Source organism: Vipera ursinii (assembly GCF_947247035.1).
Source record: "Vipera ursinii genome assembly, chromosome: 2".
NCBI lineage: Eukaryota > Metazoa > Chordata > Lepidosauria > Squamata > Viperidae > Vipera > Vipera ursinii.
The window spans coordinates 266,783,764-266,809,362 of NC_139513.1; the positions used below are offsets into that span (position 1 = coordinate 266,783,764).

The window sequence follows — 25,599 nt, forward strand, 5'->3', positions numbered from 1 at the left end:
GCAATCAGCCCTGGTTCGAATCTCAGATGGGTATAGCTGGCTGATGACGACTAACAAGTCAGAAATGCATCTCAGTTTCCCTTTAATTCTTTGTTAGTAATTTACACAAATATATGAATTGTCCGGTGTGACTACTGCCTGTTCGATAGCCTTCAAGATAGGCTGAAAACAGGAAATAAAGATTTGCCCCATGTTTGGGGCCTAGCAAGGTAATCTAAATAGTTAACATTTGAAACATATCTTCCCTTGCAGAAAAAAAGCTAACAGAGCGAGAGAGACCTTGTGGCTTAGAGGCAAATAACACTGCCTCATATGCAATCAGCCCTGGTTCGAATCTCAGATGGGTATAGCTGGCTGATGACGACTAACAAGTCAGAAATGCATCTCAGTTTCCCTTTAATTCTTTGTTAGTAATTTACACACACACACACACACACACACACACACACACACACACACACACATATATATATATATATATATATATATATATATATATATATATATATATATATATACTTAATTTATGCTTTAATGTTTTGAGCTGCTGCAATGTATTGGTGCTCATCTCAATGATGTTCTTACACAAATCGTCTTGTAGGAGGTTAGTAATGGACACTTGGTTAATTTCTATCAAGAAATTAAGAAATATACTGCAGAGTAGCCCTTGGTAGAGCAACATGAAAAAGATATTTGAAAAGATATTCAGATGCATGATATCTATACATACAAATATCAAAATAATGTTTTCCCTGTCATAGTCAATGGAAAGGAAAATTGAAGAAGCAGGATAGAAAGAGAATACCTCAGTTAGTCAAGAAAACCAACTAATGAATCATAGTACAAATCAAATTAAATTTCTTATTCAAGGCATAAATAACCAAATTCAATTTATCATATTTTGGACATGCTATATCTTTCATGAGAAGTATATAATGCTAGTAAAAGTGGCAGGGAAAAAAAGAAAACAGACAGTATCAAGATGGATACAATTGCTTCATCTCTTGAAAATTATTTTCTCACGTTTTAGAACAGCTAAGCAAAAAACCTCAATTTTTTCCTTTTTGTCCAGGCAGAGTGGGAGAAAATGTGTCTTTGGGACATAATTTTAATTGTATTGAAAATGCTGGAATTTAAGTGCCTAATGAATAATTTAGTTTCTATCCATTCCTTTTTTTAATAGAACTTTATGTGCATAATTGTGGTTTATGGATGAAAATTTCTTCCAATTTTTATATCCATATATATCCATTAAATTCACTAAGACTCTAGGCACAAACAGAAACCAGAGACTTTAGTATTGCAATCATAACCCTTAAATCATACAATGTTTTAAATGTTGTAATTATCTACATGTCCAGCATTGCAAGGATATTTTTGAGAAAATAAAACTTTTCTAATATTCATATTTTCATCATCTACATTCAAATGGGTATCAAGCTACTTTCTCTTATGTCTTTGGTTCTTTGACGGTGAGTTAATTGATACAGAACGTTCCTGTCCCCGGCAATCTAAAAATTATAAGGTTATCAGTACATGTGTGTGTGGACAAGAATATCAACCTTACTGTAGGAAACCTGTCATATTTCCACCTTAGGCTCACATAAAATGGCGCAGGTCTGGCTCAGGGCAGAGATAAGTTTCATTTCTGTTCATAAGTTGTGTTTTACCAAAAATCAGATGACCTTGCTACGTGCAGACGGACACCCCCGTTGGAACACGTACAAGAAAGTAAGAAGAACAAAGACATTCCATACAGATATGTAGCTGATTTATAACCTTGAGATAATTGCTTAGTGCATGGCTGAGATGTAACCATTCGCAACCTTAAGATAACGGTTTTCATGGATAGCTGAACGCTGAGATAATTGTTTGTTGCTAATTGCTTGTTGCTTATGCGCTGCTGGTATCTCAATAAAAGAGAGCTTGGGACTTCGGTCTGGGCCCTCATCCCGAGAAAGCTCAGACACGTGTCTTCATTCATCAGCAAGTTCATGAGGAGCCCGCCGGGTGCGAAAAAACCCACAACTGGTGACCCCGACGTGATCTGCTGCGAGTGGATACGTCTCTGACGGTCTCCATACTCATCGCCTGGAATAGGCTGTGCACACGATCTCGCCTCGTGAAGACGACGATCCATTCGTGAGTATGGGGAACAAATTTTCTAAGCAACAGGCAGCGCACCTGAAAGAGCTTGAGGAAATAGTCAGAACTTCTAATATTTTACTTAAAAGTAGTGGCAAACAATTACCAGCAGTGTCAAAAAAGGAGTTGATTGCTTTAATGGAATATATTTGGGAAAAGACTCCGGCTTATCCGGAAAAGGGCTCGTTGAAAACAGGGACTTGGAGAAAAATTGGAGAATGGCTCCACAAACCTCCTCGAGCACCTCCAGAAATGTTAACAGCCTGGCGAGTCTTAATGGAAAGTTTGTGGATTCACGAAAAGGGACTTAAAGAAGCCTTTTCCGTTTCTCCGGCTCCCCCTCCTTATGAGGAACCTATTCAGCCGCGAGAAACTCAGCAGGGCACCTCAGCTGCGGCTCCCAGTGCCCCTCAGGCTCAGCCAGAAGTAATTAACAATTATCCTAAGAAGGAATGGTGGCAAATTCTGTTAGACAAGCCGCCTGATCAGGACAGCTAACATTGGGAGATTTGTCTTGCTATCCAGTAAACATCTAACCAGCTCCGGCAGCTGGAGGAACTAGAAGTCCATTGCACACATGATATTGACACCTTCACAATATGTAGTTTGGGAATCTGAATATAAATAAAACAGAAATAGAGAAAAAATTCTTGCTGGATTACCTCAAGGGGTAAATAGGGATCAATTATTTGGCACAGGACAATTCATTACTAATGACCAACAGGCTCAAAGCCCAAGGGAGGCTTTTAATTTGATACAGGAAGGTTTTGCAAAGGTTTATCAAGGTCCCAATCAGGCTTATTCAGACTTTGTGGATAGACTGCAGGAAGAAATAACAAGGCAAATAGACAATGAATATGCCCGAAATGAACTCCTGTTAAAATTGGCTTATGTGGGGCTTGAAAGAGCCTCTTGGGGCGAGCTGTTCTCAGTAAAGTCCAGGGGCGCGCCTGTTGATTTCAACAGCCTGGAGTTTTCTGGGGTCTAGCTTCCCATTGTAGGCTCCCAGCCAAACTAATTTGACAATTCTGGTCTATCAAATCAAAGAATAGGAAGTAGTTGTTGTTGTAAAAAGAAAAATCAAAGAAATAAAACCAAGTTTTTCTTCTATCTTTTTCTTTTAATCTAGCTTTTTGGACTATTGTTTTGGCCTAAACCCCAAATTGATATGTGTGTTTTGTTTTGTTTTATGTGTATGTATATATATATATATATATATATGGACATTTGGAACATTAAGCTTGGACTTGGAATGGTGGGAAAAATAGGAGACGGTTAAAGGGCCCTATAGAAACCATGTTCGGTTGGAATCAACTCATGATTTTTCTCACCTCTCGTAGGACAAGCCATATGTCTAAATAAATGTTGTTTTAATAGTATCTGTGTATATATGTCTGTCTGTGTTGTTCTGTGTTCTTTCCAAGACTTATAAGAGGGTCAAAATCCTCTCTGATAACACCAAACAAAAAGGCCTTATTTAACAATGTATGGTTTGTCTGGAGAAAGTATGAAATGAAATTTTTGTATGAGAAATTGTTTATGCAGGCAGTTGGAATGGAAGTGAATGAGTTAATTTGCTGATATGTAAATGTGTGTGTTAGTCTTCAAACATCACTCACCCCCACCAGTCCCTGGTGTGAAAGGAATAGTAAATTGCAGAAAGTAATTGAAAAAACAAAAAAACCAATGAGACAAGTTTCATGGACAATGTGTGTGAGAATTTATAGAAAATGCATATAAAGGAGAGCAAACTATTTTTTTTAGTGGTGAGATTTTTGTAAAGTTTCTTTTACTCCCCCCAACCCTGCTCTGTTACTTTAAGAGTGAGAAAGGGAGAGACAGCCAGAAGAGGGGGGGGGGGGCTGGTCCTTTTAACCATTTTTTTTTCTCTGCTTAGAATTCCAGTCTGAGAAAGGGGGGTGGATGTGAAACTTAATGCCCACTCTTGCAGTTTCAGCTTGCAATTTTTTTTACTCGAAAGAGGAGAGATTAATTTTTGGACAAATTTTTTTGGAAATTGAGTTTTAGTTAGACATATATATTCATCAACCAAAAGAAATTATTTTGAATTGTTTTGCTTAGATTTGTAAGTTTTAACCTACTTGATGGAAATTTGTTTCCATCTGATTGGAATAGGATTAAATTGGAATTTGACTATCTTTATATTAAAAGCAATATTAAAGTTTAATATAGGACTATTTCAGTAACTCAAAAAAAAATCTTATTAAGTTTATTTATTTATTTTTGTAGAGTTGCTTTTTGTTGTTGTTTTTATTTTTATGTTTTTATGTCTGTGTGCAGGACACACTGATAGAAAATAATACCTAAGAGAAATTGAACAGTGTAAAAAGGACATTGAAAATTTTCCCTTTGATAAACATCCAAATATATCAGCCTTCCCCTTAAGGGAGGTGCCAAATGGGGTAGATGGGAACAATGTCCCAAGGATACATTTTGTCCAAGAGCCATTAAAGGCATCTGAAGTAAGGACATTTAAAAAAGAATTGAGAAATCTAATTGAGGACCCGCTGGGGGCTGCTGAACAGTTGGATAATTTATTAGGACCAAACATTTATACCTGGGATGAACTGACGGCTATTTTAAATTCTTTATTTTCGGCTGAAGAAAGACAATTAATTCCAACTGCAGCAGCAGCAATTTGGACTAGGGAACATCCAAATGGTGGGGTAGTGGCAGATGTAAAGCTTCCTCTTGCCAGACCAAACTGGGATAACAATGATTTGGCTGGAAGACAAAATATGGAAGATATGAGAAATCTTATAATTAGGGGAATGAAAGAAGCAATACCAAAGGCTCAAAATATGACCAAGGCATTGCAGATAGAACAAGAGAAGGACGAATCCCCAGCTGCCTTTTTGCAAAGACTAAAAGATGGTATGCGTAAATATACAGGGATGGATCCAGATGATGATGCCAATGTACCACTGGTCAGAGTTCAATTTGTTACTAAATCCTGGCCTGATATAAATAAGAAGCTACAGAAATTGGATGATTGGACAGCCAAACCAATCAATGATTTATTGAAAGAGGCTCAGAAGTGTATGTTCAGAGGGATACAGAGAAAGTAAGGCAGAAAAGTAAGATGATGGTAGCAACAGGTACAGCAAGTGATAAGCAGGAAAAACCTCCTAGAAGAGAGTTTGGGAACAAGCAGAGTTCCTTTGAGACAAGATATAGGAGGGGTGAAAGGAACCAGTATGTTAATGAGAGCAGAGGAAGAGGATTTGGAGGATTTTGGAGTGGATTCATTTATCCCACACGCCCAAAGTTTCTGTTTTAACCAAAGAAGCACAATTGGCTCAATTGATTTTTAAAATTCGTCACCGAACAAAAGCCTTGATTGGGCTGGAGATAGACACTCTTTTTGTGCCTATGTCTTTGCGGATTTGGGAATCATTTTTTTAAAAAAAAAACCTCGAGTGAATTGCAATTTTCCTTAGCTGATTGGCATGGCAAGGTTTCTTGCCACCCACCACCCGATTATCGTTTGCAAATTGTTCACACTAAAATGGTCAATGGAGAACCAAGCAAACAACACCCCAGCGGTCAGCTCAAAAAGCTGAACTGGCTGCTTCAATTTTGGCTCGTCACCTTTTTTCCTTTCAACCTTTGAATCTTATTGTGGATAGCTTTTATGTTTATCACACAATTCAAGTGATTTATGGATCTTATTTATCCCCCTCCATTCAACCAGATTTGTTACAACTTTTTTTAACCTTGCAAAATTTGCTTTTTGAACGCCAACATCCTATTTTTGTTGCTCACATTCCTAGTCATCAGCCTTTTCCAGGTTTTTTGCAAGAGGGAAACAATGTTGCAGATCAGGCTGCCTCCAGACCTTCAGCCTGTTCCTTGCAACCCCTCACCCCCTGGGAAAGTCATTCATATTTTCATCAAAATTCCAAAGCTTTGCAGAAGCAGTTTGGCATCTCCGCTGCAGAAGCTATTGCTATTTGCCAGCAGTGTCCAACCTGCAGTAAACAAGCCACTGCAATCCCTATGGGTGTCAATCCAAGGGGATTGGAGCCTTGCCAAATTTGGCAAATGGATGTCACACAATATGCACCATTTGCCCCATGGAAGTATTTGCATGTTTCAATTGATACCTTTTCAGGATTCATCATGGCCACCCCCCAAAGGGGAGAAGCCACCAAACATGTAATTAATCATTGTATTCGGACCTTTGCAGTGCTGGGATGTCCAAAAGAACTCAAAACAGATAATGGCCCTGCTTATAGCAGTCAAGCCATGGCAGAATTTTGTCATCATTGGCAAATCACACACAAATTTGGAATTCCATATAATAGCCAAGGCCAAGCCTTGGTGGAAAGAGCTAACCAAACCTTGAAACATGCTTTAGATCGCTATAAAAATCAGAACGGGGGAAAACGAAATCCCAACCTCCCAGCAATGCAAGAAATTCTTAACCTTTGCCTCTACACTCTGAACTTTTCAAACTTGACTGGCCATTCCTTAACCACAGCTGCAGAGCAGCATTTTTCTTCTTCTTCTTCTTCAGATCTCCCTAAGCCACAGGTTTGGTACCGACAACTTCCAGACCTGACTTGGCAAGGCCCCGCAGACCTTATCACCTGGGGCAGAGGCTACGCAGCTGTTCAACTGCCAGACAAAGTGCTGTGGATCCCCGGTCGTCATGTTCGCCCATATCACGCCTCCACAAAAACAGCTACGGACCCCGCTAAAGACGACAATATGGTTTGTGACTCTTATCGGTTTTTCATTAACATTACCAACTCACACGACCACGGTGCTTCAGACTAAAGGACAATGTGAACTTTGCATGGCAACCACCAAACAAGGCACCCTCATAACTAGAACATTGATTTTTCACACTCACCTATCTTGCAAAACCAAACTTTCACATCAATGCACCTATAATGGTACATCATATTCCATCTGTACTGATGCTGGTAAGATTCAATGTTTCAATCCAAAGGGACCCACTCATCGATACACAATTAAAATTGAAGCAGGGTCAGCTCTCCTGGTTAGTCATGATTTTTATAACAAAGAGGTTTCTCAATCTGTCATCTTTGATGCGTGCAGAGCCATGGACGAAGGGGCCAGTACATGCGGATCCTTAGAATGGCGGCAAACTTACTCCAACAACGAAAAGTATCTATGCGCCCGACGATCCGACTACCGTGACTCTTGCGGCAGAGGCACCTATTGTGGGGACTGGAAATGTGTGGATTTTCAGTCCCGAGGAATGACTGTTCATCCAGATACCATACCCAGGTATAATCAGCATAAAACACTTTATATTACCAGGTTGCCAGCAAACTCCTCCTGCCACCGGCATAATTGCAACCTAATAAATTTGACATTCCCGGTCCCACAAAATTGGTTGGGATCGCATTCCTGGAAAGGGGTCAACAATCAATATGGGCTGGGTATCGACGGAACAGGCTCAGACCCCAGTGTAATCTTAACAATCCAGATTATTCAGCACAATTTAGATCCCCTTAGTCAGTCACTTTTTCATTCTTATTATCAAGAAAGCCAACAAATGGAGGGGTTGGTACTTCCCCCTAGAGCTCACAACATGTTTTTGGCCTTGGCAGAAACTATTGCTAAGGAGCTCACGGTACAAAATTGTTTTGTGTGTGGGGGCACTAACATGGGTGATCAATGGCCATGGGAAGCCCATGAACTCAATTACACTCAAATGTTAGAAAATCAGGCCAATTACACCTTTAATCAGAAAGGACAAGAAATTTGGGCTATAACTACCAAATTGGTAGGCAACGTTTGTTACCAACGCAAAAAGACTGATTTTCGCCATAGTAACGTGGGCTCATTAAGATGCAAAGGGACTTGGGAGAACATTACTTGGTGGTCAGGTTCTTCGGACGCACAGCCCAACAACGCATTGGCACAAATGACAAACATGGCCTTCCTGTTAGATCCAGAAAACAACACCTTGCAATGGAAAGCTCCTACCGGCCTATATTGGATTTGTGGACGTTTTGCTTATAATTTTCTTCCCAAGGACTGGTATGGTTCTTGTGTTCTAGGAGCCATCAGGCCTAGCTTTTTCCTTTTGCCCCTCCAACAGCGACAAGTGTTGGGTGTTCCAGTTTATGAAGAAATTGGTAACATCCGTAGTGAAAGAGACACAAAAAACATTCATCGGGGTGTTTGGAAGGACAATGAATGGCCCCCCGACCGTATAATCCATTATTATGGACCTGCAACTTGGGCAGAAGATGGGACCTATGGCTATAGGACCCCAATTTACTTACTCAATCGTCTGATTCGGCTGCAAGCAGTTGTAGAAATTGTCACTAATGAAACAGTTTCAGCCATGACCCATTTAGCAAAAGAAAGTGCTAAATCAAGAACTTATATTATGCAAAATCGATTGGCCCTGGACTATCTCTTAGCTAAAGAAGGGGGGGTATGTGGAAAATTTAATCTTACAAATTGTTGTATTGAAATTGATGACAGTGGGAAAGTGATTCAGGAGATCACAGATAGAATGGTTAAAGTAGCTCATGTTCCTGTTCAAACATGGAATGGTTTTAACTTTCAGGAATTATTTGGCTCCTGGTTTCCCAAATTACCTGGTTTGCAAGCTATTGTAGCTTTAATTAGTATGATTGCTTTAGGATGTATTATTTTGCCTTGTATTTTACCTATTTTTGTTAGAACTATCTCTAATAGCATTTCATTTATAGCAGAGCAACGTGCCATCAAGCATGTAAATGCCTTGTGGGAAAAGAAATATCAGTTATTGCCTCAAGAAGACCTTGAGTCAAATACAACGGACCGCGCCATTGAAAAGGCCTCCTTCGTATTAGACACAGATGGCGAGGAGGGCCGAATGAAAGCCTTATGCTTATCACCGGAATGCACCACATCTCTGTCCTACTGAGCCCTTTGGGTCAAAAAACAAAAAGGGAGGAGATGTAGGAAACCTGTCATATTTCCACCTTAGGCTCACATAAAATGGCGCAGGTCTGGCTCAGGGCAGAGATAAGTTTCATTTCTGTTCATAAGTTGTGTTTTACCAAAAATCAGATGACCTTGCTACGTGCAGACGGACACCCCCGTTGGAACACGTACAAGAAAGTAAGAAGAACAAAGACATTCCATACAGATATGTAGCTGATTTATAACCTTGAGATAATTGCTTAGTGCATGGCTGAGATGTAACCATTCGCAACCTTAAGATAACGGTTTTCATGGATAGCTGAACGCTGAGATAATTGTTTGTTGCTAATTGCTTGTTGCTTATGCGCTGCTGGTATCTCAATAAAAGAGAGCTTGGGACTTCGGTCTGGGCCCTCATCCCGAGAAAGCTCAGACACGTGTCTTCATTCATCAGCAAGTTCATGAGGAGCCCGCCGGGTGCGAAAAAACCCACACCTTACTGTCAAGCAAAATCAAGCTTTTAATAGTGAGTGCCACACAATGTGCACTAATCAAACAGGTGATAAGAAAATATGGGAACTCAGGCACCACACAGGTTATGTAGAAAGTAAACACAGGGTTAGTCATAAAGGACTCAAATGTCTATATAGCAACACACAGAGCATGAGCAACAAACAGAGTGAATTAGAAATTCAGGTAAATGAGGGCAGATATGATATTGTTGTCATTATGGAAACTTGGTGGGATGAAACCCACAAATGGAACATACAACTAGAGGGATTTAAATTATTTAAAAGAAACAGACCAAATAAAAGAGGAGGTGAAGTTGCTCTCTATATAAGAAATAACTATGTCTCTACAAAAATAGAGCCCAAGAATGAGGAAAGCTGTCTTGAAAGCATTGGGTCAATAGGTGTATACTATAGGCCATGGCTTTTCAACCTTTTCAGAGATTGTACCGCATTTAGCACATGACAATTTTCAAGTACCACCAGTACTTAGTAAGGTGTCAAAAATTTGATGACTAAAAAAAAGGGGGGGGGATTTGGGGTTTTACTGTTAGATTCATTTGTTGTTATAGAAATGGCTAGTTTATAATATTATAGAAAAGTAAAAAGTTGAGGTTCAATGTTAATGCTTCCTTCTACTGCAACAGAGAAAGTCAGAAGTCAATGCCTTTTATTTTTCCCTTCTCCCCCTCACTTTTTTCCTTTTTTCTTTCACCCTTCACTTGCAAAGGTCCCTCATTCTCTCTCACACACTTCTCCCAGAAAACCTTTCCTCCGTCTCTCTCACACATTCTCCCAGAAAGCCTTTCCGCTGCCTTTCTCACACTTCTCCCAGAAAGAATCCCCCCCTTTCTCTTCACTGCTTCTCTGACAAAAGCCTTTTCTCTTATGTCTCTTTCTCTGGAGTCTTTTTTTCCTCTCTCTCTCCAGCCAAAACTGCCTTCTTTCATAGCCTCTCCTGTCTGTGCCCCCCCCTCCTCCTTTCTCTTTTGGGTGAGCCGGAAATGCCGATCCTGGGGCCTTTGTCTCGGCCCAATAGCCCTGCAACTCCTGAGGGCTCTCTCATGGCAAATCCTGCCTTGTGCTGCTTTACCTTGTTCCCTCTCCTGCTACTCTTTTCTAGGCTAGGCAGGGCCATGTACCATCTGCCAGGTGCCAATATACCACTGGAGGTACGTATACCACCAGTTGGAAAGCCCTGCTATAGGTCACCCAACCAAACAGAGGTAATAGATGAACTTTTTGCTAGTCAGTTAACTAAGATATGTAGGAAGCACATCACAATAGTAATGGGGGACTTTAATTACCCTGACATCAACTGGGAGACAAACTTTGCACCAAGTAGAAGATCAAACAGATTTCTCACAAACCTAGCAGACAACTTTGTCTCCCAAAAAGTAGAGAAGGGAACTAGGGGATCAGCCATATTGGACTTAATTCTCATTAACAGAGATGAAATGATAGAAGGTGTTGAAACCACAGGGGAGTAGTGACCATGCAATATTGGAATTCAACATTATGCAAGCACAAGCAATAGAACACAATCAAACTAGAGTCTTGGACTTTAAGAGAGCTAATGTCAACAAACTTAGAGAGAGCTTGGGAAGGATTCAATGGATGAGAATCCTCAAGGGAAAACAACTCAAGAAGCTTGGGAAATTTTGAAAAGTGAGATTATAAAAGCCCAGTCTAGCACAATACCAACGAAGAAGAAAAATAACAGCTGTCAAAAGAAACCAGCATGGCTGCATAAAAAACTCTCTGATAAATTGAAATACAAAAAAGACAAGTATAAAAAGTGGAGAAAGGGGCTCATAATTAAGGCAGAATATCAGCAAATAGCCCGAGCCTACAAAGATGAAGTGAGGAAAGCTCAAAATGAACTAAGTCTTGCAACAAAAGTCAAAAATAACAACAAAAAAGCTTCTTTCAACATGTAAAAAACAATAAAAAAGCTAAGAAAATGATTGGTCCATTAGTGGGAGAAAGTGGCAAGAAGGTGACAAGCCACAGGGAGAAAGCAGAACTACTTAATTCATTTTTTGTACCTGTATTTACACAAAGGAAAAAAAAAGACCAACCTATCAAAAATAGTGTCATAAAAAACAGAATAGAAACACAAGTTAAGATAAGCAAGAAATTGTAAGAGAGCACCTGTCCAGCCTAGATGAGCCCAAATTACCAGGACCAGATGAACTACACCCAAGGTTCTGAAGGAACTGGCAGATGTAATCTCGGAACCATTGAACTGTATCTTTCAAAGATCCTGGAGCACTGGGGAACTACCAGAGGACTGGAAAAGAACTGAAGTAGTTCCCATCTTCAAAAAAGAAAAAAATGGATCCAGGAAACTACAGACCTATCAGCCTTACCTCAATATCTGGGAAGATCTTAGAAAAGATAATCAAGCAACAAATCAGCAAACATCTAGAGGCAAACAAAATTATTACCAAAAGCCAACATGGGTTTGTCAAAAACAGATCATGCCAGACAAATCTTAGTGCATTCTTTGACCAAGTGACAAAATTAGTGGACGAGAGGAATGCTGTATATATAATTTACTTGGACTTCAGTAAGGCATTTGATAAAGTAGACCACAACCTACTACTTGATAAGATAGAAAAATGTGGGTTAGACAGCATCACAACCAGATGGATTCGTAGCTGGCTGACCGGCCGTACTCAGCGTGTGGTCCTCTACATGAAGGGAAGTGTGTAGTGGGATGCCCAGGGCTCTGTTCTGGGCCCAGTGCTCTTCAACATTCTCATCAATGATTTGGAGGAGGGGATAGATGGGGAACCCATCAAATTTGCAGATGACACCAAGCTGGAAGGAATAGCCAGCACTCCAGAAGATAGGCTTAAGATACAGAAGGATCTGGACAGACTTGAACACTGAGCACTATCTAACAAAATGAAATTCAATGGTTAAAAAAGTACATTTAGGCAAGAAAAACCAAATGTACAGGTATAGTATAGGTGGTACCTCGCTCAATAGTAGCAACTATGAGAGGGATCTCAGAGTCCTAGTGGACAATCACTTAAATATGAGCCAGCAGTGTGCTGCAGCTGCCAAAAAAGTCAACACAGTGCTAGGCTGCATTAACAGAGGGATAGAATCAAGAACACGTGAAATCTTTATACCACTTTACAAGGCCTTGGTAAGGCCACATGTGGAATACTGCATCCAGTTTTGGTCACCATGATGTAAAAAAGATGTTAAGACTCTAGAAAGAGTACAGAGAAGAACAACAAAGATGAACAGGGGACTGGAAGCTAACAACATATAAGGAATGGTTGCTGGAATTGGGTATGTCTAATTTAATGAAGAGAAGGATGAGGGGGGACATGATAGTAGTGTTCCAATATCTCAAGGGCTGCCACAAAGAAGAGGGAGTCAGGCTATTCTCCAAAGCACCCGAATGCAGGACAAGAAGCAGTGGATGGAAACTGATCAAGGAGAGAAGCAACCTGGAACTAAGGAGAAACTTCCTGACAGTTAGAACAATTAACCAGTGGAACAACCTGCTTCCAGAAGCTGTGAATGCTCCAACACTGGAAGTTTTTAAGAAGAGACTGGACAACCATTTGTCTGAGATGGTATAGGGTTTCCTGCCTAAGCAAGGTTTAGACGAGGTGACCTCCAAGGTCCCTTCCAACTTTATTATTATTGTTGTTATTGTTATTGTTGTTGTTGTTGTTGTTGTTGTTATTATTATTATTATTATTATTATTATTATTATTATTATTATTATTATTATTATTATTATATTGTTTAGGTACAATTCCTTATGAGGTTTCCTTCCTGAGCAGGGGGTTGGACTAGATGACCTCAAAGGTTCCTTCCAAATTATTATTATTATTATTATTATTATTATTATTATTATTATTATTATTATTGTTGTTGTTGTTGTTGCTGTTGTTGTTAGTTAGAAGGATAAATATCACTTCCTAATTAATTGTGTTTGATGGGCAAAATTAATATAACTGCTGATACTAAATTCTGGTTAAATTATCATCTTAAAACCAAGCAGTGGATAGTTATAATGTGGGCATAGACGTCAAATATAGATTCCATCTGTAATAGTGGCTTGATATACAGTAATAAATTGTTTTAGTTTGCAGATCTGTCATGTAATAATGTAATGTGAATAATCTTTATTTTTCTAATCTCACATGAATTGTTATGAGGATTAATTAGTTCAAGAGGAATTCTGAGAGACTTTGAAGATTTAAATGCCTAAATGAATCTCAGAGTTAAAGCAATAAAACAATAACTGCTCAGAATGGAGCCATCCCCAATATATTGCTGCCATGTAAAGCAATAGGATTGATGAATGAAGTGGAATGCCCTTGAGAATGAATTGCGGATTTTGTTGAAAAAGCAGTGCAAACTTATGCATTCAATATTTTTTATACGGAATTTTGGTAGCCTGGGTTAGAATGACTTCAAGAATCAATAATCTAAGGTAGAAAACTGATTTTCAGAGCTTTCACAGCATATAATTTTATTAGTTTCTAAGCTGCATATATTATAAAATTTTCCTCCTTTGAAAAGCTTTTAGGAAGAAGACTATTTTTTGTTGTTGTTTTTGTAATTAGTTTGTTCTATCTACTGGTAATCTGCTTTTCCAACCAAATATATTTTACCCAACTTTTGACTCATGTACTGTATATTCCACAGTGGAATATTTGGCAGCATTATAAATATAATATATCTTCATCACCATCATCTGTGGAATTGCATAAGCTTTGTGAATGTTATAATACTCTGCATCTTACCATTCTCACTTCTTTTCAGAGCAGCTCCTATGAATTATCACAGTTCAATAACTGTTGTTTGCTCTCCCCAATTTTTTCTTCTTTTTTTAATTCTTGAAATCTGGGGAAAGAGAATGGAATAGCAGCCGAAGCATCCACTAGGAAAATTCATCTTCTAATTTATAGATTTTATTGATTATTTTGAAAACCAGAACCCTTGTTACTAAGTTACTACTAGTATTTCATTCCAATCTACTCCAAAATGGCTTCAAGTGGCTTAGATTGCCTATTTTTTGTTTATAGTAAGTTGGTTTAGTTGGTTTTTAAGGACAACCTAAACCAGATAATAAATTGCAATTTTACAACAGATTTTGAATGAAAAATAAATGACCAGACAAAAATCTGCTATCATTAACTTGTCTGTTTAGTTCATAACATATATTAAACCTTGATAACATGCCATATTTAAGATGTACAATTCTCACAGTTTTCTTAGAAATGGTTTTTGGATCCATGTTCCTATCAAGAATGAACTGGGCAAAAAAAATATTCCTTCACTTTTTTCCTTACCAGTACTCATTCACTTTGATTCAAGAGGCTTTGCTTTAGAAATGCTTTCAAAAGAAAAACAAATTTCCCAGAAAATATTATGAAGAGCATGTTTACATATGAGGGTGAAAGTTCGTTCTCCGAGCTTGTGGGTTAGTTTCTGAATGTTTCGTTACCAGGCTAGGTAATATCTTCAGCAGAACATTTTTTCATGTTTACATATCCTATCTTTTATTGTATGATTCATTCTACAACCCCCAGAAGTTACCTGGCTTGCTATCTCTCGATTAAAAGAGCTTTTGAAGATAATTTATTTTTGGTGTTGGAAGATCCATTAAAAGGAATGGAAATATTAATGAATTTTTTTTAAAAAATGGTGCATTAGCCAACTTTAAGGTTAATAAACAGAAGACAAAAATGGTAACAAAAATATCAAGACCAAGCAGAATTAATTAACATTATGTTTTTTAAGCTTGAAAAAAAGGGAAATACTTGGGTATTAATTTGACAAATTTGAATTATATGTGATTTAAAAATAATTATTTTAAGACATGGAATGAAGTTAAAAAAGATATGTCAAAATGGGAAAAATTACTATTGTCATTGCTGGAAAGAATTTTTATGAATAGATGAATGTTTTATCTAGAATCTTAGTTTTGTTTCAGACAATATCTGTTTTGACAGCTGATAGTGACAGATAGACATATTTAAATTTGTGTGCCAAGATAAAAAACTGCAAGTTAAGTATAAGGCGCTACAAGACACTAAAGGAAGATGAGGTTTAGGTCTACCTGATTTGAAATGTATTTTGCAGCTTGTTTAGTTTGGCTGAAACAGAAGGTTATTGGCAACTAAAGGGGCAAGAAGCACATTATAGAAGAGAAATGATAACTAAGCATACATTACCATGAATTTATGGTAATGTATTGAAATTCTTCTAGGGCTATTTTAAAATAAAATCAAGAAATTTTATTTTAAAATTTTAATAAAGATATAAAAATAGTCATATGAAAAGATCTCTTCTTGTTATTAAATGCAAGCTTAGTAGCAATGCGTAGATATTAAGCAAGGGATTTCATTTTGCACCTCTGGTTTTCAGTTTTAATCCACAGTGTGTAAGCTATGAGATCACCCATTTCTGGAATTTTCACATCCCTCAAAACCTAAGGAGTAAACATTCGTGTGTGTGTGTGTGTGTGTGTGTGTGTGTTATACTATATATCTGAGGACATTTTAAGAAAATGTTAAACTCGATTGATAATGCTGATGTCTGTTTTTCTTTCAAGATAGCATGACTGCATCCTTCTTTACAGTGAGATGTAAACTAATGAAAATATAGAGGATGTTTTTATGTTTGCTAGCTGAAAACTTCCTCTAGAGAATCTCTGCTATTTTTATGATTTAGCAAGAACTACCAGCAAGATTTTTCTATAGCTAATATAAATCCAATATATTAAATCAAAGAAGATGCTAGACTTCCTGCAAAACAACTAGAGACATTAGCAGGAAGTGAATTGTTGAGAGAAGCCAACCTACTAAGAAAGCTTCATTGGTGCTATTATTTTGGGATCTTTGGATACATTTCCTTATTACTTTAGAACATTGTCCCTGAGAAGGGAAGTAGGATCTATGTGGTCCTCTGCACCATGAACACCAAACCAATATGTTCTTTTCTACAATATACATCAGTTCAGCAGTTACCTGAACAGTTCATAAAAAATACCATTAGTTTGTTGGAATAGGCTCAAGCTCCACCTACATTGGGGTCCCCAATCCCCAATCCATGGACTGGCACCAGTCCACGGCATGCCAGAAACTGGTCCATGCAAACAAGTGAACCCCCATCCACAGGATGCAGGCAGCACATGAAACCACATCCCATCCGGTCCACAAAAAAACTTCTCTCCATGGAACCAGTCCCTGATGCCCAAAAGGTTGGGGACCTCTGACCTACATGACCACTGATTTTGAATAATAATAATAATAATAATAATAATAATAATAATAATAATAATAATAATAATAGTAGTAGTAATAGTAATAATAATGAAGTTGGAAGAGATCTTGGAACCAGGGGTTGGAACCTTAAGCACTCAAAGAGCCATTTGTACCCATTTCCCACAGAAAAGAGAACTCCGGGAGCCACAAAACCCTTTTGACATCTAAAATGAAGATAACACTACATATATAGTTTTTTTTACCTTTATGCTATGTATAAAAAAACAGAGGGCCACAGCAGAGGGGTGAAAGAGCCACATGGGTTGCTGACCCCTGATCTAGTCCAACCCCCTGCTCAGAAAGGAAACCCTTCAGCCATTTCAGACAAATGGCTGTCCAGTCTCTTCTTAAAACCTTCCAGTGTTGGAGCATTCACAGCTTCTGGAGGCAGTCTGTTCCACTGATTAATTGTTCTAACTGTCAGGAAATTTCTCCTTAGTTTTCATTTGGTAATGGATCTTCCTTCTCTCCTTCACGGTCATTTCCTATAACCTCTAGAACTATACACAATACTTAACAATCACTAAAACCAAGTTGTATATTTGTATATTTCTGGTTTGTACTTTTGTTCCAGAATATTAAAATGTCCTCATATGTTTCAAAGTTGTACACATGGGAGATGATTCCTGCTCCTCCAAACCACTTGCTGAGGGAATACATATGTGAAGGGGAAGAAGCATATCCCTTTAATGGTGTCATCATCATTTGTTCTTTAGCCATTATATAGCCTGCTATATCACCTAAACGTATACCAAATCAAAGCGGCTTTTTAGGAAGTGGATTGAAAAGTGTCATAGTAGATCCCCTCATCTGGTTTGTCCTTTGTGCTTCAGGCACCACAGGACTGCTACTTCTAGGCATTACCTTAATTTCCATAAAAATTAGATCAGGAGTTTTGCAGGACTTTTAGTGTCTGCGGCTCCGTTCAAGCATCTGTGCTGGTTGGAATATCAGATCATGTGTCTGCCAGACATCAGTAAGGATCCCTCCACGTTTATTCTGGGCCTAATGGAAAAAGAACTGGGGAAAATGTTTCTGGAACTCTGACTTAAAGATGGTGATGGCAGCAAGATTGCTTTATGCACAAAAATGGAAGGATGCCTCGATCTGGATGGCCAGATTGACTGTGCTGATAAAAGAAAAGAATATAAGCACTTTTGTTTCCACTTGGAAACCACTTCTGGACTTTGTGCTTGAGGTGGAAAAAAATGATATCACGATTTTGGCTTTTACCAATTAGACTGATTTGCTGATACAAAAATGGCTAGTGCGTATTACTATGGAAATGTAAAAAGTTGAGATTTGGCTTTAATGTCTGATTTTACAGAGAGAGTCGGAAGCAAATGCCTTTTGTTTCTTCCCCTCCCTTTTATTTATTTATTTATTTATTTATTTATTCATTTTATATACCGCCCTTCTCCCGGAGGACTCAGGGCGGTGTACAGAGCAAAGTAAGTATACAATAAACCAACAATAAAACAAATAAAACCCCAGATCTACAAATAAAACCCTAAATCTATCAGGCCAGGCCGGCTTGCTGGAATAGATAGGTTTTTAAATCTCGCCGAAAGGTGCGAAGGTCGGGGGCCATCCGGATTTCGGCTGGTAAGCGGTTTCTTCACACCTTTCTTGTTTTCCCTTTTTCTACTGTTGTCCCCTACTATTTGCTTTTGTATTTTCACATTTTATGTTATAAATGAATAAAAGTTATTTTAAAAAGAGTAAGGATTCCTACCAAGTTTTCTATGTCTGGCAGTTGTCCAAGTAGTGAGGCAGATCCTAAATCCAGGTCAGATTGTATAATATCAACATATTTGAAAATGAAACATTTATTTTGGCTCCTAATAAAGTAGTTTTAATCTTTAGCAATATGTTCTTTAGTGTTAACTCTGCTAAGGCACCTTTGCTTAGCAGGATACATTTTTAGTGTGTCATTTTTAGTCGTTATATTTTTAATGTGAGTAATTTGGAGGCATCACTGGGAAGTAAAATGGAATGTTGTTGCTTAAATCATGACTCTTTTCGCCTAGGCTGAGCAGCTTTTGGAAATTCATGCTGTTTTCTGCTTTTGAACACAGTTGCAATTCTCAGAAGGAACTTGATGGAAAAATTATTATTAAGCTTTGATACACCTTTTAATCCCTTTCCAATGACCTCAATTAATAGCAAACTTAACCTCTCCATAGAAGAAGCTAAATTATATTTCTAAGACCATGTTATCCCACATGGCATTTTATTACCTACTACATAATTAAAAAGCAAACGAGCAGAACTTGACTGACATAATCTTGAACTGACAATGGAGAACAAAAAACATGTAACTATGTACTGTAGAATGTATGTATTTTCCACTAATAACAAGTTCCCAAAGCAAAAATGCAATACTTTAAAATATTTTTGCTAAAACAATTTTATAATAAAAGCCCATAAACAATTTTTTTCCATATTAAAAACCACAAAGCGGCTTAAAATTTTGTCACACAGGCTAGAAATACCAGAATATCAATAGCAAAACAGAAAAGGCAAACTCATAAATTTAACCAACAACCTGCATAAAATAAATGTGTCTTGAGGTTGTCACTGAACAATTACACAGCTGGAAGCAACCATGTATTTTAACTAATTAAATCAAAGTGATACTCATCACTCAAGCCCAGCAGAAAGAACTAGGAAAAAATACAAAGAAGACTGAACTAAGAAATATAGGGCATGCTACTCCACAATTTTCCTCTTAATTTACTCTTGACAATATGTAGTACATTAATAGTTTGGGAGAATTAAGATATACTATGGATTGGAAAGTCAAAAAACATGCTACATAGGCTTAATCAGATGTTTTTAGTGGAAGGAAAACTAAAATAAGCTCCTTTCTCTTTTCTCTCATTTGTTCAGTCAAATTTAATGCAAATTATTGCATAGAAGACAGATGCAAGGAAGTAGCCATGCACAAGATTTTGAATGGAGATGGTACATCAACTGCTGGCCACACATCTGGCATCTGAACTGTTCAGCCATATTAATTATATAGCTAATTGGGGTTCAGGGGCTGAACCCAAAATATATCTCCATTATTTATTTGACATTTTCTATTGTTGTACTAGATCCCTCTTCTCTATTTTTTATTCCCTTGTCTTCATCTATGCTTCTCACTTCTTAAAATTAGTGTCACAGTCCTAAATCAGATAGCATCAGCACAGCAAAGTACTAGGAATGCAAAATGTATGCAATGCATTTGTGTAAAAAGTGGAATATAAATCTAATAAATCAACAAATAAATATTGCATAGAACACAGTATTAGGGAACATAAGAAAAAACATTACAGCAGAATCTTGGCCCATCTAGCTTAGCGTTGCAAGCACTACATGTGGGTTTCAAGTAAATATTAAATTCTCTTTAGCCATTGTTGCGCATGGCAGGGGATCAAATCTGGGACATTTTGCCTGCAAAGCATGTACTCTGCAACTCTACCCCTCTTTTCTGAGACATGGGTCTTCTCATTGAATAAATTTAAGTTGCTACTTTTCAGAGACATTCCAATATTATGGAATCAGCCATGACATTAAATTTCAGTTGCTACTTTTCAGAGGCATTCCAACATTATGGAATCAGCCATGACATTACTTCCTTCTTGACCTGGCTCCTTATGGATGACATCACATCAATAAAAGGACCTGTGTAAAAAAAGATGTTTTCTCACCAAACACTTTTTCCTTAAATGCAGCTTGAACATTGGAAGATAAATCTCAGCAAAAGTCTCTTTTGAAACTAGAAAATCAACTCCTTCAAAAGCTAATGGGAGAGAATTGTTACTTTTATTTTTTGCATGCTCGTTTTTTCAGAGACATTTAATTAGCAATTGAAGGAATTAGCATGCAGAAATGGATTGACCCTTTGTCAGATCCAGCAATTTATGTTCTTAAATTGTGACAAAGTCCTAATGTTTGTACATTTCCCCCTATTTGTAAAATGTACAGTATGTTGTGTATAAACACAGATGTTGCTTCTATGGCAATATATGAAAAATATCTGATGAATAGCATTAAATTCTGATTACGTGTACATTCCCTTTAAAGCAAAAACAGCCTTAGTGCATCTGCAGCAATTTATAGTTGTTTACAGCTTGTTGGTAATTTCCCTTTTCACCTGGATCTCTTCCCTAGGAGTTTAGGAGATAAAAACACATACTGATTGATGTCAAATGAAAAATATTATTAGCGCAGGGCGGGGGGGGGGGAGGGAACCCAGCTGGAATGTGAATATTAGTCATTTTCATTTTTCACTTATAATTAGCCAAGGAATGTTTTTTTAAAATGAAAAAGACAGAAAAAAGCATAAAAACTCGCAGTCATTAACTGTAGTGGATTTTTAGTTTTTTTTATTCTTCATTTGTAAAACCTGCCCTTTATCGTATTCATTTAAAGAAGTGTTATGCTGTCATTTGGTCTTAAAAGGAAGATATTTCTATCAAAACTCTTCCAATGAAATGTTAAATTTACCCAGGCTCAAAATTTAAGAGAAATTTTTTATAAAATGTTTTATAGATGGCATCTGGATCCCAAGAAGCTGTCCAACATGTATCATAATTTACAGTCTAAATGTTGGAGATGTGGTAGTTTAGAAGCTACCTATTTTCACATGTGGTGGACTTGTAGAAATATAAAAGCTTTTTGGATTAAAATTTGGTGGAACATTCAAAAGATTTTTAAGAGAAAGATAAAGTTTTCCCCGCAATTGTTTTTATTGGGCATTGTTGTAGATTGTGATGTTAAAGAAACTAACTTGATGTTGAACATGATAACGGCAGCACGATTACTGGTGGGACAATATTGGAAGAAGGATAGTTTGCCCACTGTAGAACAATGGGTGTTTAAAGTTTCAAATCTTGCAGAAATGTCTAAGATTTCTGCTTATCTCAAGGATCATTCACAGGAAAGATATATTTCAGTTTGGAGGAGATGGATAAATTATATTCAAAACAAATATGGGACTAAAAAGTACCATTTAGCTTATGAGTAGATTTTAGTGGGATATTGTTATTGGTACGTTGTTTGTAGTTATGTTAAAAGAGAGTTAAAGCGCATTATGAATTTGGTTAATTGTATATTATGCATAATTTTTATTTAGAATATGATTATTGTAACTATAATCCTGTATTTAGCTCTGGGAAGTGGGGGGGGAAGTGGGGGGGGGTTTGGGGTGGGAGGGATTTGGGGATATATTGTAAAATTTTGTTTTTGTAAAACTCTTTAATAAAAAAAAGTGTTTCATAGGATACCATTGAGGATTTGTCAAGCAGCTGAAAATGAAATCCACGGTAGCAGTTTTTTTAAATAAAAGAAAGTTATCTTGAACTTCTAAGTGGAGGTATTTTTCAATTAGAACTACAGTACATGGAGAGGGAGGTGATAAGCCCCTCCCTTTTTTATTTTCCCAGTGAAGGGTTATCTTGTCAAAATATTGTCCTGTTAGAATACTCCACTTCTTGACAAATTTTAACCAGAAAAGTCAATATTTGTCTCGCAGTATAAGAATATAAGCAGTAGTCTACTGGATTGGAGGCCTGGCCATCTAGCCCAGCAGGCAGTTCTCCTAGTGGCCAACCAACTGCACAAGGAAGCTGGTTGGCCCAGTGGGTGGGCTTCAGAGGTTGTCACTCTGCCATCATGGTACGTGATCCTGGTAGCTTCCAAGCTGGTAATCAGCCACATCTCATAGTCATGAATTCTGGATTCAGTTATGCTTTGTGTAGAAACAAATTCTTTTTGTCTGTTCTGCTTTATTTACTACTGGTGGTCCTCAACTTACAACAGTTCATTTAATGACCATTCAAAGCATAACACCCTGAAAAAGTGACATTTTCACACTTAGAACAATTGTAGCATCCCCATGGTCATGTGATCAAAATTCAACGACTTGCAACTGACTCATATTTATCATGGTTACAGTGTCCTGGGGTCATTTGATCACTTTTTCTAAACTTCTGGCAAGCTAAGGCAATGGTGAAGCCAGATTCACTCAACAACTCTGCTATTAACTTCACAACTGCAATGATTCACTTAACAACTCTGGCAAGAAAGGTCATAAAAACGAGACAAAACTCATTTAACAAATGTCTCATTTACCATCAGAAATGTGAGGCTCAATTGTGGTTGTAAGTTGAGGATTATCTGTATTGCATTTCATTGGCTGACCTCTGTTTCTAGTATTTCGGGAAAGGGAAAATAGCTTCTCCTTGTCTGCTTTATCTGTACTATGTATAATTTTGTATACCTCTTGGTCTTTCTAGATTCTAGAAAGCACCAAATGTTGCAACCTTTCCTCGTGGGAAATTGTCCCAACCCTTTGACCATCATAGGCCAAGTCTGAGCCTAGAACTACACACCATATTGCAGATTTGACTGTGCCATTGATCTATATAAAAGCATTATGATATTGGCATTTTTATCTTCATTGCCATTTCTTACATGCTGTTGACCTTTTCTTACAGTGGATGTGCACTCTGTCAGCAAAGATGATTGGGGGACTGGAGGCTAAAGCATATAGGGAACGGTTGCTGGAATTGGGCATGTGTAGTTTAATGAAGAGAAGGGTGAGGGGTGACATGATAGCAGTGTTCCAATATCTCAGGGGCTGCCACAAAGAAGAGGGAGCCAGGCTGTTCTCCAGAGCACCTGAGAGCAGGACAAGAAGCAACGGATGGAAACTAGTCAAGGAGAGAAGCAACCTAGAACTAAGGAGAAACTTCCTGGCAGGTAGAACAACTAACCAGTGGAACAACCTGCCTCCAGAAGTGGTGAATGCTCCAACACTGGAAGTTTTTAAGAAGAGACTGGACAGCCATTTGTCTGAAATTGTATAGGGTTTCCTGCCTTAGCAGTGGGTTGGATTAGATGACGTCCAAGGTCCCTTCCAACAACAACAACAACTTCTTCTTCTTCTTCTTCCTCTTCTTCTTCTTCTTCTTCTTCTTCTTCTTATTATTATTATTATTATTATTACTATTATTATTATTATTATTATTATTATTATTATTATTATTATTATTATTATTACTATTATTATTATTATTATTATTATTATTATTATTATTATTATTATCACCTTTTTTGAGCTGCTTACCCTACTCCAAGACCTCTTTCTACTAGTCACATCCAGTCATTTATAAATATATTAAAAAGCAGCAGTCCTATTATAGAACCCTGGAGGATCTCAATAGTAACATTCCATCATTGTAGGAAAAATCCATTTACTTCTCCTTGTTTTCTATTCTTTAGCTATCATTTCTAGCACTTGCTTGTGGTAGAGTAACAAAAGAGAATAATAGAAGGAAATATGGTAGTGTGGTGTAGTGGTTAAGGGGAGATCTAGATTCAAGTCCACCTCAGCCAGAGATACTCACTGTACCACTCTCTCTCTTAATTGTCACTGTGAGGAGAAATCCCTATATAAGGTATGCCAGGCTCCTGGTGGGATATAAATATAATTTTTGTTTATTGTTCAGGTGTATCTCAAAACCTCTGATTTTTTTTTGTCTTCCAGATGGACTAGGATCAGTGAGATCTTCAAATAAAGGCTGCCTTCAGTATAACAACTATCCTTTAACAACTCTTCAGAAACAACTGTCCTGTGTCAGGTAAGAAATATGGCTACTAACTGGACATGGTAGATATATAATTATTGTATGAATGTTATTAATCCCTTCCAGAGAGGATGGGGACAAACATACAAACATACACTCTGCTAGAGAAAAGTTCCAAAAGCTCTGAAGATAAAACCCCTGGTCCTGGTGACCGGTGACCAACTCAGATTGGATCCTGCAACAAACATACATATTCAGGTGGTCTATAATAGCAGGGGAAGATGAATGTGCCTGAAATCAAAATAAAGCTGGCCAGAGATAAAGCCAGTGACAGTCCACACATAAATATATCTTCTCCAATATTTCCCCATTTTAAAGCTATTTCCTTAGCTTGGATTGTCCAGTTGCTACAGATAACATCAGTAAGCTTAGACCATTTCAATTACTTTTTTCTAAATGAAGTCATCAGAGAGTCTAGTTAAGTATTAGTCAAAAAAAATTTTATTGGTATTAATTTAAGGAAGATATTTGAGCACAAAAGGCTTTTAGCTTTTTCAAGCACTTGACCATTGCCTGCGAATGTCAGTGAATGCCCACATTCTTTTCCCTTTTCTGAACAGACTGAGTTAAAATCTGGGATGAACAATGAGAGACCTCTACAATAGGAGAAATTATTGCAGCGAGCTTGTCATGGCTTTTGTGACAGAAGGAGATACAGTGGAAATTTGTTTTAATGCTACTAGGAATATTTTACAAAATATGAGGAAAATGTAAATTGCAGAAATTGGAGGAAATCATTACTGATAAAGCATTTATAGTTGCCTTCTAGATTATGTCTTCATTGTATGCAAAAAAAGAAATTTCAGAATTACAGTCTACCTTTTGGATAACTGCACTCTAACTTTCCCTAATTCATGTCTTTGACATATGTTAATGAATCTCATATAATTACAAAGTATGACAGTGACTTTACTCAGAAAAACTGAAAAGGTGTAGCATTGGGAAAACAACCAATGAACCTATAGATCAGGGGTGCCATGGCCAGATGCGTCATGCCAAACCGCGTCCACCCTATTGCCGGCAATGGAAAAAAAGTCACGATACGTTGTGACATGTCATGTGACATTGCAAATTTGACAC

The 25,599-nt window shown here is 37.6% G+C and overlaps 1 protein-coding gene across 1 annotated transcript in view; it reads left to right on the forward strand.

Moving 5' to 3' along the window:
* Positions 1–6,820: 6,820 nt before the first annotated feature.
* The window catches only part of LOC310634979 (endogenous retrovirus group 3 member 1 Env polyprotein-like), a gene marked incomplete at both ends in the record, with an annotated part of 31,596 nt that continues 12,817 nt past the window's right edge, over positions 6,821–25,599 (forward strand). Inside the window, one exon of the mRNA XM_083353516.1 lies at positions 6,821–8,587. Within this exon, the coding sequence (XP_083209642.1) occupies positions 6,821–8,587 (1,767 nt within the window). The remainder of the gene's footprint in view (positions 8,588–25,599) is intronic.